The sequence below is a fragment of the Mirounga leonina genome, unplaced genomic scaffold (assembly GCF_011800145.1).
Source record: "Mirounga leonina isolate KUSES-001 unplaced genomic scaffold, KU_Mleo_1.0 Mir_127, whole genome shotgun sequence".
NCBI lineage: Eukaryota > Metazoa > Chordata > Mammalia > Carnivora > Phocidae > Mirounga > Mirounga leonina.
This window is the reverse complement of record NW_023270316.1, coordinates 60948424-60967867: the sequence shown is the minus strand read 5'-3', so window position 1 is coordinate 60967867 and position 19444 is coordinate 60948424. Positions and strand designations below refer to the sequence as shown.

General features: G+C 39.3%; 1 protein-coding gene across 2 annotated transcripts in view; it reads right to left on the bottom strand.

Annotated features, from left to right (window-relative positions):
* Window positions 1-19444, bottom strand: part of WDFY2 (WD repeat and FYVE domain containing 2) — a 170146-nt gene that overhangs the window by 83293 nt on the left and 67409 nt on the right. Inside the window, exons 1-3 of one of the 2 annotated variants that reach the window (XM_035003462.1) lie at window positions 18408-19169; window positions 13285-13352; window positions 1915-1988 (exon numbers count right to left, since the gene is read on the bottom strand). In XM_035003462.1, the coding sequence (XP_034859353.1) occupies window positions 1915-1988; window positions 13285-13291 (81 nt within the window). In that variant the 5' untranslated portion in view covers window positions 13292-13352; window positions 18408-19169. Of the gene's footprint in view, window positions 1-1914; window positions 1989-13284; window positions 13353-18407; window positions 19170-19444 lie in introns of those variants that run through there. The other variant, XM_035003461.1, reaches the window with a different exon arrangement.

The window sequence follows — 19444 nt, the reverse complement described above, 5'->3', positions numbered from 1 at the left end:
AGACAGTGTATACAATTCATCCTCTTTGACAATATAAAACAGGTCCTTTTAAGGAAATTATGTCACACGAGCTGGGTCCTTAATCTTTTCTAGGAGATCAGGGTAAGGTAAGGCTTGGTACAGCCACACTGTACTGATACACCTGCAGAAGCATCCCAAGCTAACCCCCTTGATTTATGTTCTGCTTCTCTGGAAGTTTCATTTACTAAAGGAATAATAGCTACGATGGTCTCTCCTCTTATATACGATAAATAGCCAGAACCCTCCATAACTTACTTTGTTCACCTTTCTTTCCCTCAAAGCCAAGTTTATCAGCACCCATTAACCACCTACACCGATTTCAAAAAATGCAAAGACTAACCCATATGATATTTACTTAAGTCTTTTCATGGACAGTGAGTGTTACGTATACGATTCCATGAACTGTTGGACAATATATAGATCTTAACTCATCTTTTCAGATTTCCTTTGCCATGAACTTCAGTTCACTGAACAATCTAGTTACCCCCCTTCATCTCTTAAAAATAAATTTATCCCCCACACACTCTGCTTTTTAAATATAGCTCTCCTTAAAACAGATAAAGATCTGTATCATTCACTTCTCTTCTGTCCTCCTACAGAACAGAGTTTACAGACCTCCCAACTACACTGGACATTATAGAAATTCCATAAATATTTATCAACAGGTTTATATTTAATAATATTGTTAAAATTTCCGTAACGGTCACCAAATAAATGTTTTGACTAAAGACCAAATGGAAAATTTCAAGCCCACCTCTTCAGACCCCGTGTAAGACTCAGGTTAAGATTACAGATGGAAACCCACCTTCCATATGTCTAAATATTTAAAAGTTATATATCAAGTTAAACTATTAAATAAAATATGGTCTCTTCCTCCAATCTTGACAAGTATACCTTCAACAACCTGGGCGTACAGGAACGAATTTAGAACTTCTAGACTCCTTAAAGTTCCACAATATAGTACATGCAGGCTCTAAGCTGTTTGGGGTCAGGAAAATTCCAGTCAGGTACTCAGAATATGGGGGGTGGGTGTGTAAGGGCTGGGCACACCCCCTTAACCTCTTAGGTCCTTCTTCCCGTGGGGAAATGTGGCCAGAACAGGGTCCTCTAATTCACAGGTCCTCTAATTCACGGGCCTCTGTTGCTGGGACTGAAGGCAATACTGCATAATTTACCAAAATGGAGAATTTACCAGATCAGTCTTATTACACTCGGTTAATACAGTAGCTGAAACTAAATATATAAAAAAAGATTAAGTAGTAAAACCTGAAACTCCAATCCCCAATCACTTTAGTTCCCTCGAGATCTACAGTAAAAAAGAGCCTAATATTTATCTGACTCTACCCTATAGCCTAATGTAGATTCTGTGCTTTTTTTTTGTTTTTTTTACAAATTCATACAATTTACAGGACTCTATTCACAGCTAGAGGGAGTTAAGACAAGAAGGAGCAGAAGAGGGAAAGGAGGAAAACATCAAGTATTAGAGATCAGACATGCAGGTCTAAGAAGACATTTCCCTTGTGTTCTGTCACTTGTCTGAAGAAGCACATGACACCATGACTAACCATCTGATCACAGCCGTGAGTATCCTTGCTTGCTCTCACTAACACACAGATTCATGTAGTCCGTTCACGGGCCTCATAAAGCTCCTATTCTAGCCACTGGGTCCATGGGAAGGCAAGCTGAACCTTGTCAATGTTTAAGCTGAGACTGATACCAGCTCTCTCTACACCTCACCATAATCTGCTGCCCTGCAATTTCCACTTCACTTAGCAAGAAAATTAATTTGTTAATTTGAGAAAAACTAATAAATAATTCTCATCCCAATACATACATACATACTCCACAGGAAGGGAAGTATTTCAACTGGAAATCTTATTTATGTGTACTTACTGAGATTGTACCATTGTCTAGACCTATGGACAGTCTTCTTGTTTCCGGGTTAAAAGACATGCATGAACATGGAGCTGAAAGAAATGAACATGTTGATGAAATTAACAAAATGATGATTCTCACTGATTCAGGAGTGACTAGCTAAAAGTGTGTGGCTATTTTTTCCCCACTATTTCCTGAAAAACAGTTCATTTAACGCCCACTCACCAAAAAATAAAAACAGTAATCTTACAACCAACCCCTAGTTTTTCAGTTATCCTTTTAATGAATATAACAAGTAAGATATTCTCAAACTGGACTAGTTCCAAGGGGCTTGGTCTCAGCTGTTCTGTCAGAATGGAATCTAAATTTGCTTGACTAGATTAACAATATTTTGTGCTGTGTAATCCCTCTGTCCCCAATCTATCTCTTCCACTCAAACCCCATCTTTAATAGAAACAACCTGTCTTTTCTCAACTAAGGAAAAAAATACAAAGAAAGATCTTGTAATTCCCTCCTCCCCCCAGGTACACACACTAGTATAAACATCTGTTTTTTGATGCAGAATTGATTCGGGGCATGTGGACTAACAGAAGTCTTTTACTCTCAGCACTGAAGGCTGCTAAGTGAAAAAGCCTGAGGATCTGTCTCAGTTTAAGGGGGAACCAACTGGACACAGAGCCAGGCTCTATGGAAAGAAATCAAGTCTGGGGAGGGCCTCCCTGTTCTGTGAAATTGGCTACTTAGCTGAGCCTAAGTAAACTAAGCATGCCTGGAAGCCGGTGTGGGCAAGAAGTGCTTGCTGAGCAGACCGCTTCCGGGTCCCTGCCTTCTCTATCTACACAGGCTCCCAAGAATGGAGCCTGCTGGCAATTTATGCTACACCGAAATTGTTGTTCTAAAAACACATCCAACAGTTTTTAAATTTCTCCTCCACCTTCACAGTGGCCCTGTAGATGACAAACTGCTCATCAACATAATCATAATCAGCCTCAGATATCTTTACTCCTACTTTCCACAGTTATGATTAGATGTCTTACTCAAGGTCACGCAGGAAAAAAGAAGTTGGAGAAGGTTCAAAGACTTCATTCAAACACACAGTCCTATTTTGAAATACCCAAATTAGATTACCTCTAAACTATAAAAGAATTTCAAGTTCTACTAACAGAGCCACTTCATAAACAGATCACTTAGTAACATTTTTTAACACACACACACACACACAGGTTTGCTTGGTGTTTTACCAATAATGCCCCCATGGAGGGGCAGTTTTGTCTTTGGGGGCACCTGGAAGCTAATGCTCTTTAGCTCTGGCATTCCCCTGTCTAGAACCATCTTGGGTTCAAGTATATGGGTTCTAGAACAACAGGATTTCTAAATTTATTTTGTTTATGGGACTCTCTGGGAAAGGTCTTCTCCTTTTGAATTCTGATGGTGTTTCTTACCGTAAACATAAAGTGATTTGGACTATAATGGTGACATTGGGATGAGTCTTACAGTTCCTGTACATGGTTGGTGCCAAAATCTATAAATTCCTTGATGACAGCTATTTTGGTAGGCTCACCTACCAAACCATTTCCCAACTGTGACACTCTAACAGGAATAGGCCCTGGGTTGGTTACCCATAGGTCCTGGCAGGGCCAAGGAGACAGGGAGTGGACTAAAAAGAATATTGATGCCCATGTCTGTTGTTACAGTAAATGTCTTTCCTTTTGGGAAATGGGGGAGTAGATAGATTGACAGAGAGATCCTTCTACCTTCAACTCACCAGAAATTAACAAAAAAGCAAGCTCTGAAAGACTAGTGTTAAGGCCCATACAGAATGGGCTCCTATCCATGCAAGAAAATATCGAAGGGGCAGAACTGTCTGGGGAAGGATAAAAAGACACAGTAAATTAATGGTAATTCTGGCCAAATGGAAAAAGGGGTCCCTCAGCAGGAAGGGTTAGGAAAGAAACAAAATATGATTTAAGCGTAATATTTGTAGCTGGGTTGCAAAAATGTGATGTTTCACAAATAAGAATTCAGCTTTAAATGATGTAAAACTAATGGTTCCTAAGTCGATAAAGAAAGAATTGCTCCATCTGATGGCTGAAGGTTGAGGTCGGGGATGAAGTGGCTGAGGGACTTCTATTCCCTCACCTCGCAGTGGCTTTCTCCAAGGGCTCAGTGAAATGGCTGACCAGACCCCTGAAATTACAATACAGCCCCTCCACTGGCCTTCTCCTTCACAGCCGCATCCCTGAACTCCAGATGAAATAAATACAGCATAATACAAAACCTGAAGATATATTTATTTCCCCCCCCCCTTTAACTGTTTTCCCCATGAGAGAGGATAACCACATCTGGTAAGCTCTGTGGGGCGACCCCCATCTGCCACGGCCTCCCACGTGTATCCATCTGTACACAGTTTACCTGGGCCTGCTCCTACACAAACCCAGTAACTGAAATTCAAGCCCTTGCCACTGGTCTTGTTGATGTTATATCATTAGCTTCCTATTTTTTCCCCCAACATAGTCTATTAAAACCTAAGAAAAAAATGCTCACAGTTTATTCCTCAATAAAATAGTACAAGAATTCATTTCTATGCTATCTGATTAAGACTTGCCATTCCCTCTTTTCTGTTTCAGACTGAGGACAACCAAAAGAAATTATCTGGTAAAATTTTAGGAAGATAATAAAAGGTACAGATAAGATGGAAAAGAAATTTGCACAGGTCTATGAGTAATGAAAAATAATAGTCTCTTATGTAAGTATCAGGACTTTAGAACTTGATGGCTTGTTAAATCTTATCGTAAAAAGTAAACACTTTCATAACATTGAGCATTTTTTTTTTTAATTAAATCTTTGTAGTTTCAGGCAGGTATTCAGCTTAAGGTTTAGGGAAAACTGAAATAAAGAGAAGCTGCAGTCTGGGTGGTTATATTAATGACCATATAATTTGAAGGAGAAAAGCTCAAGAGATACAAGCCCCAGACAAATGGAACTCAAGAGACTGACATCAACCTCAACAGAGTTAGTAATTAAGTGGATTACAGAGAAATTGGCTACTTGTATTTCTAATACTTCTATTCGTTAAGTGGTCTCAAAAAATATACGTATATATATTGCTCTTGCTTTTTAAAAAAATATATAGTTAAGAGAAGGCATTCTCAAAATACTCTTATTGGGGGGAAAGTTACCTAATTTCTGTTATTTACACCTATAACCTCTTCATTTTATGACTGCTTTATCTTCTGTCCTTTGTTTATTGGTTGGACTTTGCTCAAATAAACACAAGTTTCATTGAAGCTATGGATTTCAATCACACCGACTGCTGCTTTCCATTACTTGGCAGGACACACTAATCCTCACGGGATGTTCTAGTGGTCTCTTTAAAACTAAGCAAACAATGGTACTTCCATGAATAAAACTTCAGGTGTTAAAGGAATCCTGATCAAGTTGGATATGAGGATCCTACAATAAGAGGACTTCAAGGAGGGGCGCCTGGGTGGCTCAGTCAGGTCTGCCTTTGGCTCAGGTCATAATCTTGGGGTCCCAGGATGGAGCCCTGCATCAGGTTCCCTGCTCAGTGAGGAGTCTGCATCTCCCTCTCCTTCTGCCTTTGCCCCTCCCCTCCACTCGTGTTCTCGCTCTCTCTCTCTCAAATAAATAAATAAAATCTTTAAAAAACTTCAAGGAGCACCCCACCACTGCACAATAAAGATTTAATTCATGGACACCATTTCATTCAGTCCTGTTTATCACAAGACAGTATTTATTAGGTTTACAATATTCAACCCATGTTTTACTAAGAACACTTATAATTAGGACTCCAACTGCCTAGCATTAAAAATCATTTTTCATTTCAATCAAATATTTTACGTACTCTACTAAAACTAACCACTTGCTTCCTTTTAATTTAGTCTGAGTAACATCAGCAAAATTATAGTGAATTAGCAGTGGTCACTTTTTCTCCCAGACAAGTTTTAAGTTACAGCTACAAGTTTAAGATCTAAGTTCAATAAAATTTTAAAATACTCTGTCATATGAAAATCAAATAAGAGTATGCTAAATAAATGCTATAATTATTCAGATTAGTTAATATCTATTATTTTTACCTTGGATAATCCATGTTTTCATTTTCATTAAAAATCAAAAGTTCCTTGGGCACATTTTCTTCTTAGTAAATACAGAATTAAAAGATCATATTACACAACTATTTTTGAAAATGTAGATAGTAAAAACAGTAAATTGCTTTTACATATAGTTCCATGACAAAACCTATACCAAAAAGACACCAACAAAGGAACAATATACTTCACAACTAGGAACCAAGGAGCTATTTGAAATAAGGTATAAAATAGTAAGATGACCATTTCCCAATTATACCTATATCCCCTAGTCTGCCACAAAAGTCCCTCAATTGAGTTAAAGATGTTGTCTGAAAGTCACCAAAACAATCACCACCTTATAAAAACAGAACTGTCAAATTCATTATTTTAAATACCTTTTGGGGCGCCTGGGTGGCTCAGATGGTTAAGCGTCTGCCTTCGGCTCAGGTCATGATCCCAGGATCCTGGGATCGAGTCCCACATCGGGCTCCCTGCTAGGCGGGAAGCCTGCTTCTCCCTTTGCCTCTGCCTCTCTCTCTCTCTCTAACTCTCATGAATAAATAAATAAAACATTTAAAAAATAAAATAAAAATAAATTAAATAAATAAATACCTTTCTACCACAAATCTATCCACATGAATTTCCCCCAAAACGCCAACAGACCCAGTAGAAGAGGTGGGATAACACACAAACGAGCTCCACCCATTGTCTTAAATTATACAAAGTTCTCCTTTGACCAATGGAAAAATCAACACTTGTGATTTACATACAAAATGACACATTTCCATTTCAGGTATACAGTATACGAACATATTACTCATTTTAATTTTCTAAATCCTCAATTTCACGTTATCTGTTGCTGCAGAACTAAAGTTCCAACACACAGGAAAGGGAAACCAATCTAGCCACAACCTCACAAATCGGTCAATCTTGTCTTAATCCCCTTTGGGTTCAGATCAGCAACGACAGTCTATATTGCTAAGCACCAAGAAAGTGAAAGTACTTTATAAATTACTTATTTAACATAACTCATAACCAAAATATGTTTGCAAATCTGAGATCAAAGGAAAAGGACAGTTTATTCATCAGCCTCCAGAGCAGGGAAAAATGTAAAGGATTTGCCTGAAATGACTCAGCAAATTGGCAGCAAAAATGAAAATCCAATTCCAGTTTGCCACCCAGGGACAGGTTCCAACCTACATGCTATTTTGAAAACTCCAATCTTAAAAAATACATATTTTGGGGTGAACTACATGTAAACAGTAAGCCTATGTCCAAACTTCATCTCTCTAGTTGTCTTAACTAAGATAATTTAATGCGTTTCCTACCTCATTTCACAAAGAATTTGAAATGACTTAAAAAGCAGACACAATGAAACCAAACAATAGAAATAAGCAAAATGCCACGACTAAGGAAAATATGTATAAGAACAAAAAGGAAAAAAAAAGGAACAGAAAGAAAATGAGAATAAAGATCTGTTGGCAAACATAACAGGTTCCATGTTTTACATTATCCATAAGGACCGTGAACCAGGTCCCTAGAGCTGTCCCGCCCAATCCTTTTCACCTCATGATACATGCAGAAAACTAGATTTGAACAGCCCACTGGAGTCAATGGAAGAGATGCGCAGGGCCCAGATGACTGGATTTCACCTGCCAACCTACGGAGATCAGCTCTCAGGGCCTGTAATCCATTTGGATCACCCCAACACGATGTAGCACACGGGTTGGTAAGAAAGCAAAGGGCTTCCGGCCTCCTTAGTGCTTCTTCAAAGGTGCACGGAGCATTATGGTAGACAATTACCTCAAAAACAGCCATAAAGCATCTCATATACGCACACATCAGAACAGGCGGAGGGCGCAAGGAAGGCAGGCATTCCCGCAGAGGGCTAACCCAAAGTGGGAAAACTGTGCTGATGAGCCATCAGACCCCAAAGCCTGCATACTGCCCTCCATAAATAGTCTCTTTCAACCAGGCTTTTGATAAAAACCAGGAAGCAACAGTTCAGAATTATGCTTCTCAGTGAGGACTAGAGTTTCTATACATTAAAAGTTAGCCGAGCAAATGGTCAAGTGGCCATACTTGTGTGAAAACTGAGGGGACCCAAGACACAGCTCCAGACCAGGCAAATGCCAGCTCACCACGCCAAGGCAGAGAGCTGGAAAAAAATAGGTCATTTTATTGCTGTGTTAGGCGTGCCTCTGATTTGTACTTATCTTTGAAAAACCGTCTTCTGTTTTGCTCTGGGGACAAATTCATAAACATTTAGGAGCCAAAGTAAATTCCACCTGCCTGCCCTGGCCAACTACAGAACCCACAGAGGTTTTCCAATTGTCCAGCACACCCTCAGTCCTGAGGCTCTGGGCCTCTTAACCTCCTTCCTAGTCACTACATCTTTGGCAGCCAAGTTGCTTTCCCCTATTCTCCATGCCCAAGGGGAAAAGCCCATACATGATACCCAATACTTTAATACACTAAGTAAAATCTCAAACACCTGCCACCCTGGCTTCTGCTTGAGATTTCTCTCCTCCATCCCTTTGTTTGACCCCATGAATGGCAAACCTAGTTTAAAAAGTAAATCTAAAATAACTCAATCATGAAAATGGGAATGCCTACGCTTTTCATGTTTTTTTTCCCTCTGTAGAGAGATGCAAATGTGGTGGTTGAAATGGTATCTATTAGAAGCCTGGAACAAATAATCATTTATGGCTACAACTGAAACCTCAGCTCTATACCCTCAGAAAGAACCCTCCCTGGTTTCCAAGCTCAAGCAGGTCCCAGTTGGGTATGCTGTAACTTGATCTTGTCATAGGCAATAAGCAGCTATCACACAAGATACGTCAAGAAGATAGGATTTTGGAAAGAATATTAGATAGGGAAATGCTCTTATTTCTCACTCATCCATAAACATTGGCACACAGGAAACTACAAAACAAGTCATCAATCACCCCAAATTCTCTATAGACAACAGAGTTGTTTTTTTTTTTCCAAGATTTTATTTATTTATTTTTACACAGAGAAAGACATAGCAAGAGAGGGAACACAAGCAGGGGGAGTGGGAGAGGGAGAAGCAGGCTTCCCACTGAGCAGGGAGCCTGACGTGGGGCTCAACTTAACGACTAAGCCACCCAGGCGCCCCGACAGCAGGGTTTTAAATGGGGCTTTCTTCAGGGAACCTTTGTGACCATGTTCCCATGACGCCTGTTTCTTTCCCATTATAACACTCAGCACACAGCATGAGTAGTGCTTATTTTAAGTCTGCCTTCCCCATCAGACTGTACACACCATGAAGACAGGAATCATCTGCCCTACTTAACCACTATATCCTTGGGACACTGCACAGTGTTGAGTATGGAAGAAACTTTTTTTTTTTAAGATTTTATTTATTTATTTGAGAGATAGAGAATGAGAGAGAGAGCACAAGAGGGGGGAGGGTCAGAGGGAGAAGCAGACTCCCTGCTGAGCAGGGAGCCCGATGCGGGACTCGATCCAGGGACTCCAGGATCATGACCTGAGCCGAAGGCAGTCACTTAACCGACTGAGCCACCCAGGCGCCCCAAGTATGGAAGAAACTTTTAAAATTTGTTGAATGAACTGTCCACAGAAATTAAACAGGATAAATATTTCTTTCTGCTTTTCTTCTTTACTTGCCCTCACTCATCCCAGACTATTTTCAGCTCAACATCACAGTGGCATCAATTGGGACACGGCTCAGTCTTTTCTCTTTAAAGATCAGAGAGACCCTGGAGAAACTGAACAGACAGGAATTGGGAGGTATACAATCAAGGCTAGGCCGTGTCAGAAACTTGCAGTTGGGAGGAACAGAAACCCATTGGAGTGAATGTAAGCACTAATGGACATATCTCTTGAATTCAAAGGCAGGAGCACAGCCAGGCTTCTGGAGATCAGGGGGAGGAGAACAAAAACCTCCAGGTATCACCTGCTTAGGTTTCTCTCTCTCTAGAGCCAAGTGGCCCTTCCTCTCTGATTCATACTTCCTTTTAAGTGGATCAGCTTTCACTGTTTCTTTACGCACTTAAATACCTCACAGCTCTAAGGTTTACATGTTCCCAGCTCAAGGGACCAGCTGAGGTTTGAAACAAGCACTTCCTACTTCAAATTCTAAATCCTGGGAAAATAAGGTTGGCTCAGGAGCCAATAGTCTTAACCAGGCAAGTCTGGTCTCTCCTGGTTCCCTCCTAAAGGGGAAGCGGGAGCTTCTCAGAAAACACAGGGTATGAGGGCACACACCCAAAGCAGATGTGTTTTTGATCATGATGTGTCTGCTCCTTATCCTTCTCTTGTCTACCACACCCTAAATTCATCCAGCCTTCTCACATTTACCCACCTTTCAGGCTCACTCCCAACCATCACACTTAGCCTTCACCGTTCATTCCTTCTCATCTAATGCCTTCTGCTTCTTCCTGTCCGTGAAACTTCAAATTCTTCTCAACGCTACAAAACATTACTATCCTACCCTGAACATGACAAATATTATACCAAAAGGTATTTTAATAAACAAAATAAACAAATAAGCCATATATTACATGTATAAGATATTTTCTTTATGTTCTCTTCTGGATTTGGAATATTACTTATTATATACCACTATAAACACATCATATGGTCATATCTGCCTTGTGATGTCCATGTCATAGCCTCCAGATATCCTGTACCTTTCTACTTATTTTTAACTAATACCACAGAACCGTTATTTAAGGACTAAGTAATCTCTTAACAAAACACCTTTCAATAGAAAGAAATGTAAAACAATCCTTTGGAAATTCAAAGCTATTTCAGGTTTTCTAACTGTCCAAAAATATAGCATAATTCCTTATGCAGTAAGATCCCGCCTCTCTCAAGTTAAACAAAATGGACTCTTGCTCAAAGATCAGCTACTATGTTATCTGAATGCATTCAATTCCTAGGAACATAAAAGCCAAGGCTATGTAAAGAACATAGCCTTCTGTTCTTTTACCTCTCTGTGGTGGTGGTAGCCATCCAACAATGGAAGATTATGGAAATCACCTTGACCATACGCACCTTATTCATCTGCAAACCCTGGCAACTAGCTCAATGGCCTGTATACAGCAAGTGCACAATAAATGTTTGATCCACGAGAATGTGTACTTATAATGTATACTTAAATCTATGTATTTATAAATCAATACTATATATGCATAAGGCTTTCTATGTGTTCATATAAATGTGTGTAAACAGATCAGCATGTTGCCTATAATGCCAGAAGACAATCTTCTCAAACTTTAAAGGACATTCAAATCACCTGGGCATCTTATTAAAAATGGAGATTCTGATTCAGTAGATCTAGCATGGAACCCAATATCTGCATTTCTAGTAAGTTCTCACGTGACCCTAATGTAACTGGTCGAAACACATTTTAATAGCAAAGTAATGCCTTTTTCACTCCCTTTGGTAGAAGGCTATAGGCAAAATATGCAAATAATTCAAGGGTACTCCTTCTCAAAGACTGTGTTCAATCACTAGGAAAATGTCCGATGCTGTTCTCGGCACTCTTCTTTACTATCAGATTCAAGTCTGCAATAAGTATTTATGTATTGAGCACTTCTGCCTGGTGTAGGAGCTACAGCAACCTATAGTTATTCATACAGCTTCATAAATGATAAAAATGCAAGCAGAGGCTTCTTTGTATTCTCAGTGATATTCAAATAAAGAAAACATCATTCTCTGATGTTTGTGGATATGTGTGTATGGGGAAGGGGGCAGAGAAGCAATTGTTTAGGATCCTGTGTCTCCATGAAGTTCCTATTTGTGTTCATCTCAAGAAGATTCCTTGCTCACCATCCCCGAGCTCTCATCATTCTGCTCAGATCTGACTCTCCTCTGTCTTCATGGTCATGGGAGTGACAGACATCCCAACCTTCCCCACCTCCTCTAGTTAGATATCATGTTAAGGTTGATGAAAAAAGCAAGATCACAGATAAGACTGGTTATATCACTCAAAGATCAGGAAAAACAGTCCATCAGAGAATTCCTTTCCCTTTCGTTTTACCTGAGCCCTCATCACTGCCACAGCTTAAAGAGAAAGTTCACTTAGGCCTTTTGCTATTGAATGCCATCTGCTGGAGGCACAACAGGTCAGGGGCCAATATAAGAATCACAAGAATTTTCTTCTTCCCCAATGCAGGATTGACCACTTGGTTCAGCTTCGTGGTTATCATTTATTTACTATAAAATTCTAAAGATATGCAAAACCTTAAAGATAATTTGAAAATCACAGAAAGCCATTATATCCTTAATAATTCATTTGTTCATCAACAAGCAAAATTGCTGTTTAAGTTACCACAGTATTCTGTTGCCAGAGGCGTAAACGTAATCACATCTACAATTTAGCATGAATTTATTTTGGCTCTACACTGTGGCATATATTTCCCAAATCAGGATACTCATATCAAGGGAAGAGGTGCACACTGCAGCAAGCCAGAGGGTACCTGGGCCCAAACAACAAACCTGAGGGATTTTTCTAGGGTGTCAATTTTAATTAAGATTTGAAGGAAGGGGAGTCAGAGAAATGTTTACTAATATAACTAATAATAAATTTAAATAATTATCTTATACTCAAATAAACACAGAACAGGATGCCCAACCTTCACTAATTTTTAACAATAAAACATCAGACTAAAAAGAAATTTCCTATTTTGAGGAGCCAGCTCTTCTCTCCCTGTAGGAGAACTTCTGCCAGCACACCAATCTAAGAATCAGTCATATATATATATTTTTAAATATATTTCAAAGATTAGCTATCAGCACAAGGACATATTTCTCATATAAGAGCTTGAGAAAATGAGATTAACCTCCAATTAGAATGTTTCAATCTTAAGCAAATCCTTGTGAGAACTAAATCATCAAGCTGACTGTCTTATATCTGAATGACTAACATAACAAAAACGCAAGAACAAACTTACTTCACAAATGTAATCACTGGGCAAAATTTTAAATGTTGAAGGAAGTACTCCACAAAAAAGTTAAATAAAAAGTTGGAAAAGAGGGGGACAGCTGTAATCAGAGAGCCTGTGTGCTGTAGTCCTTCTTCCATTAATCTTATTCAGAAACTATGAATATATAGTCAATGTCAGAATAATTTTCTTATTTTACATACTGAGAGCTAAAATGATTGAATATGGTACTTTCCATTATAATGATAATCCCAACCCTCAGACATCCCTACTCAAGAAGAAAATACAGAGAAGGCAATCTGGAAAGGAAGGGGAGGTAGGGTCCATGTCTGATTTTTAAAGACCGAGATCCAGATACTTACAAGGCATCACTTGGTATATGCTTGGCCAATATTGTCCACTGTCTCTCTTTAGCCATACACGAACGGTCCTGCAAAAGGAAAAAATATGTGTGTTAACAATCACAGCATTTTTAGTCATAGGAAAATGTTGACAGACAGAAACCAAACCTCTTGACTTTAACTATATACATCTTAACTATATATATTTTATATACATATAGATCTCAACTATAAATATTTACTTATATATAAATATATATATGCACACCACTTATGCCTCTTCATAGATTGTATATTCCTTAAATTTAAGGCTTGTGTACACTTAGAATTACATTACTCTTGAAGTATTATCCTCACATATGTCTACGTACACACATGCAACAGTGAAAGTGTTTGAAAATTACTACTTTTGTTGTTGTTTTGCGTGTCCAAGTTTGTGACCTTTGCCTTAGTCTGCTGGAAGCATTCATCTGTCCAGGGAGTTGTTAGGTTTTACTAGTAAAGGAAGTGTGAAGAGATAAAATGAAGCATCTTACATACGCAGAAGGGTTACACAGTAAATTCATAGTCTCACAGGCCATGCCATTGCCTTGAGAGAGGGTTTTTCCAGTCATGGTCAGGTAATGTAAACTCTGAGACTCAGATTCCTGAGCTAGAAGGCTGACCAATGGGCCCAGATGGAACCTGGAAATCCTGCAGCAAAGGCTGTGGATGAAGTTCCGGGCCAGTAGGCCCAGATACAGACATGGAAGAGACCCAGAGGAGCTCAGAGAGAAGGAGCCAGAGAGAAAATGAAGCAGTCAGGGAGCACCACTAGGTTCTCACCAACCAGAAAGGCCCCACCATGAGTTACACTAGCCATGACATCATCTGCACAGACCAGCAAGGCAAACACATCTAGAAGGTAATGGAACATTCTTCCAGAGGCCAAAGGAGGTAGCAGAAATCAAACCAAGGGAAACAAGCAGTTCCCCACTGGTGGGAGATGATATAGGCCACATCCCTCACCCCAAACACTTAAATCATCCAGGGTAAAAAGCAGACAAAGACTGAGTATCTTTATCTCACACTATTTAAGTCATTGTACTAGACTAAGTTTTAAATTGTATTGGATTTTTCCCCTAGCTAATCAATGGGTCTCCTCCTGTATGGAATAGAAAGAGAAAAACTAGACTAACTACAGATACAATAAAGAAATGCCATTTTCTCCGCACAGCCGCAAGATAAAATGTAGTGATATACAGTGATGAAACTACATATACATGCAAAAATTTCATCTTCTTGTTCAACTATCCTAATTTATGAGAGGGACAGATGTAATGGCAAATAATTTGTAAAGAGTAATTCCATACATACACCATTTATATCCATAGCAGCTTCACTTAAACAATTTTTTTTAATATGCTAGTACGACATTTTAATATTGACACTGTTACCTCAACAAAAATAAATACAAGTGACATCACAGAAAATGGCACAGTAGGAAGCTCCAGGAATCAGGCCCTACACCAAAACAGCTACTGAGCTGGCAAGAACTGTCAGAATCCCTATTTCAGAACTCTAAAATCTAGTTAGGCACTTGCAGCATCTAAAAATCACAAGTATGTGGAAATTAAACAACATAACCTTAAACAACCAGTGGATCAAAGAAGAATCACTAGGAAAATCAGAAGATATTCTGAAATAAAAACAGACATAATAAAACCAATGAGGGGCAGTGAAAGCAGTACTCAGAGGGTAATGGGTAGTAAATGCCTATATTAAAACAGAAGAAAGATCTCCAATCAACAACCTTGCTTTACACAACCTTGATTTACATACAGAAAATCCCAATGAATCCACAAAAGCACTATGAGAGCTAATAAACAAATTAAGCAAAATTGCATGGTACAAGATCAATACACAAAAATCAGCTGTGTTTCTATATACCAGCAACAAGAATTGTGAAAAGAAAATTAAGAGAACCATTCCACTTAGAACAGCATCCAAAAGAATAAAACCCCCAGGAATATATTTAACCAAGGAAGTGAAGGCCTTGCACAGTGACAACTACAAACACTGCTGAAAGAAATCAAAGAAGATGCAATGGGAAGATAAATGGGAAGGCATCCCATGTTCATCAACTGGAAGACTGGATATTAATATGACAATACTCCCCAAAGCAATCTACAGACTGAATGCAATTCCTATCAAAATTCCGACTTTTATTGCAGACATGGAAACATCAATCTTCAAATGTACATGGAATTGCAAAAAGCCCCAAATAGCCACAACAATATTGGAAAGAAAAACAAAGTTGGAGGCCTCCCACTTCCTTATTTCAGAACTTACTACAAAACTTCAGTAATCAAAACAGCATAGTATTATTAGCAGAAGGTTAGATTGCGGTCAACAGAGTGAAGGAGAGAGTCCAGGGATAGGCACAAACATCTATGGACCATACATTTTTGACTAGGGTGCCAGGATACTTAAAACGGGAAAAGAACAGTCTCTTCAATAAATGGTGCTAGGACAACTAGATAAACACACTCAGAGAAATGAAGTTGGACCTCAACTTCACATACAAAAACTAAGGATAGATCAATGACCTAAATATTGCAGCTAAAACTAAAACTATTAAAGGAGAACACAGAGGCAAATCTTCATGACCCTGCCTTCAACAATGGATTCTTGAATTAGCCTGAGCACAAAAAAATAAATAAATTAGACCTCTTAAAAATTCAAAACTTTTGTGCAACAAGGGACATCATCAAGACAGTGGGAGGACAATCTACAGAATGAGAGAAGATGTTTGCAAATCATATAGATGATGGAGATTTGGTGCCCATTCTATGTAAGAAACTTGCAACTCAACAACAAAATGACAAACAACCCAATTAAAGGATGGACAAAGGACTTTAGTAATTTTAGACATTTTAGACATTTTCCCAAAGATTAACAAGTGGCCAACAAACACATGAAAAGATGTTCAACATCACTGGTCAATAGGAAATGCAAATCAAAACCATAGTAAGATACCATTTCCCACTCACTATGGAGGCTAGAATAATTTTTTTATGGAAGTAAGTGTTCTAGAGGCTATAGTGAAATAGGAACCCTCGTACATTGCTGGTAGGAATGTAAAATGATGCAGCCATTGTTGAAAATAGTTTGGCAGTTCCTCAAAAAAACAGTAAACCATATGACCCACTAATTCTACTCCTAGGTATGTGCTCAAAAGAATTGAAAACAGGTATGCAAACAGATATGTGTTCATGTATGTTCATAACAGCACAATTCTTGCCATATACAACAACATGGATGGATTGAGAGGATAATGCTAGGTGAAGTAAGTCAGTCAGAGAGACAAATACCATATGATTTCACTCATATGTGGAATTCAAGAAGTAACAGACTCTTAAAGATAGAGAACAAACTGGTAGTTGCCAGAGGGGAGGTAGGTGGGGGATGGGTGAAATAGGTAAAGGGGATTAAGAGTACACTTAATCATGATGAGCACTGAGTAATGTACAGAAGTGTTGAATCACTACACTGGGCACCTGAAACTAATATAACACTGTATGTTAACTACACTGGAATTTAAAAAATTAATTTTTTTAAAAAGAAAAAAATAAGCACAATTCACAATGGCCAATAGGTACAAACAACCCAAATGTCTATCAGCAGATGAATGGATAAACAAATTGTATATATAATATAATATTATCAGCTATGAAAAGGAGTGAAGTATTGATACATCTTAAACTTGTATGAACCTCGGGGCGCCTCAGTCTGTTAAGCGTCTGCCTTCGGCTCAGGTCATGATCTCAGGGTCCTGGGATCGAGCCCCGCATCGGGCTCCCTGCTCTGTGGGAAGCCTGCTTCTCCCTCTCCCACTTCCCCGCTTGTGTTCCCTCTCTCTCTGTGTCTCTCTGTCGAATGAATAAATAAAATCTTTAAAAAAAAAAAAAAAAACTTGTATGAACCTCAAAAACTACACTAAGTAAAAGCAGCCAGACAAAAAAGGTCACATATTGTTTAATTTTTTAAAATGAAATGTCCAAAATAGACAAATCCATAGGGACAGAAAGATTAGAAGTTGTCAGGGGATGAGGGTGGGGGCACAAGGGGAGTAATTACTCAGTGGGTAATGGTGTGTTCTTCTGGGGTGATGACAAAGTTTTGAAACTAAAGATAGCTGGTGGGTACACTGCACTAAATGCCACTGAATTGTACATTTTAAAGTGGTTTGCTATATGTTATGTGAATTTCACCACAATAAGCATTTAAGAAGAACAAGCAATACAGACTCTGCCTGGAATTGAGGCCCCACCTTCGATCATGAGACAACAAGCTTGAGGACAGAAGTGGACATGCTGAGGTCCACAGGGTTGAAGGAAGAAAGGGCCTGGCCTCAATAATGCCCCTGTTCCACCAACTCTTTAGAATAACTGTAGACTTGTTTGTGAGATGATTTCCTTTATTTTTACCCCAAATCACTGTTAGATGGATTTTGTTACCAGGATCCGAATACATGTTAATGGAGAGAGAAGATGATGGAAAGGAACATCTTTCTTTAGGTTTGGGGTTTGTCCAACTACATGATAGTGCGGTCATTCAGAGATGAGGAACAATGGAAAAGGTCAGGACGTGGGGTGAGAATCATGACCTCAATTTTGAACATTTAAATCAGAGGTGTCTTTGAGTTAGCCAAGAGTTCCTAGTTAGTGAAAAAGGAGAATTATAATTAGAACCTATGGCAGAAAGTTGTTGTGAAGATTAAACGTAAGGTTCTTTTTTTTTTCAAAGATTTATTTATTATTTTAGAGAGAGAACGAGAGATCGTGCACGTGGTGGGGGGTGCAGGGGGAGAGAGGGAGAGAATCTCAAGCAGACTCCCCGATGAGTGTGGAGCCCGACATGGGGCTCGATCTCATGACCCTGAGGTCATGACCTAAGTCAAAATCAAGAGTCAGACGCTCAACCCCGACTGAGCCACCTGGGCGCCCTTAAATGTAAGATACTTGACATACGGCAAGCATTCAGTAATTGCCAACAATTATTATTATTGTCATTATTATCACTATTTTTTTAAAAAAACATATGAATCTACCATAGCTTGGGAGAGTTCAAGATCCAAAGCCTTTCTGGCTTTGCCAACATACCGAACATTTGAGTCCTTGATGTAAGGGACTTTCTCCTCAACTTACAAAGATGTCCTGTTCCTTTATCTATTCCTTTTACATGTACTGAGTATCTGCTATGTGCCAGACATTGTGCAGGAGCTCCACATGGACAGACAAGTAAACATCATTACAACTGTGAACGATAAGGGCTATGAGGTATCTGGAATCCACGTAAGGCAATGTTGGAAAGGTATGTAATCCACATGGAAAAGGGTGGCAGGCTCGGCGCGGGGATGGCATTATCTATTACTCCATTTACTTCCTTCATTGCACTGGCCACAATCTGTTATTTGATTTACCCACTGGTAAATGTGTTTATTATCTGAAAAATAAAAATAAGAAAACAGCATGATGACAAAGAACATTCTTTTCTTCTAGCCAGAGGCTGCCAGAGTGTATGGCACATGGCAAATACATGGTAAATATGTGCTGGATGAATGAAAATAAGTTAGTCCAAGGCGGCAGAGACTGCTGGTTGTCTACGCTAGATTCATTCTCCTCTTCTCCCTTAGCAGATGTTACAGTGACCTGAGAGGGAGGGGCAGAGCACAAAGGCCAATAAATAGAAGACAACAGACCGCAAGCTAGACAGGACACTTGGCAGAGGTCATTTGCTATGGATACTACTATACTCAAACAAAAAAGAAGTCGGGCTTTTCAGGGGACTGTTTGCCCACAAAATTCCAAACGTGGCCTCCCAACAATCCCAACAATTATTAATCTCATGTCACCGATGAGGGCTCTGAAGCACAGAGAGCCCCCAGGTGACACAGAACCACCATCTGAACCCACACCGTGTCTAGCCTCTAAGGCTGCTCCTCTCAACCACCACACTATGCAAATCTCTTCCCACTACGGGAGGGACAGGAAGGCAGGAGAACAGAGCAAGTTGCATTTCCAACGTACTGAGTTTAAAATAGCTATAGATGTGGACCAGCTTCTTCTGTGAAGATTAGAGCTGAAGGGAGCACCTAAGCCAGGTGCACCCAGACTGTAACACTACCATGTTAGTGCAG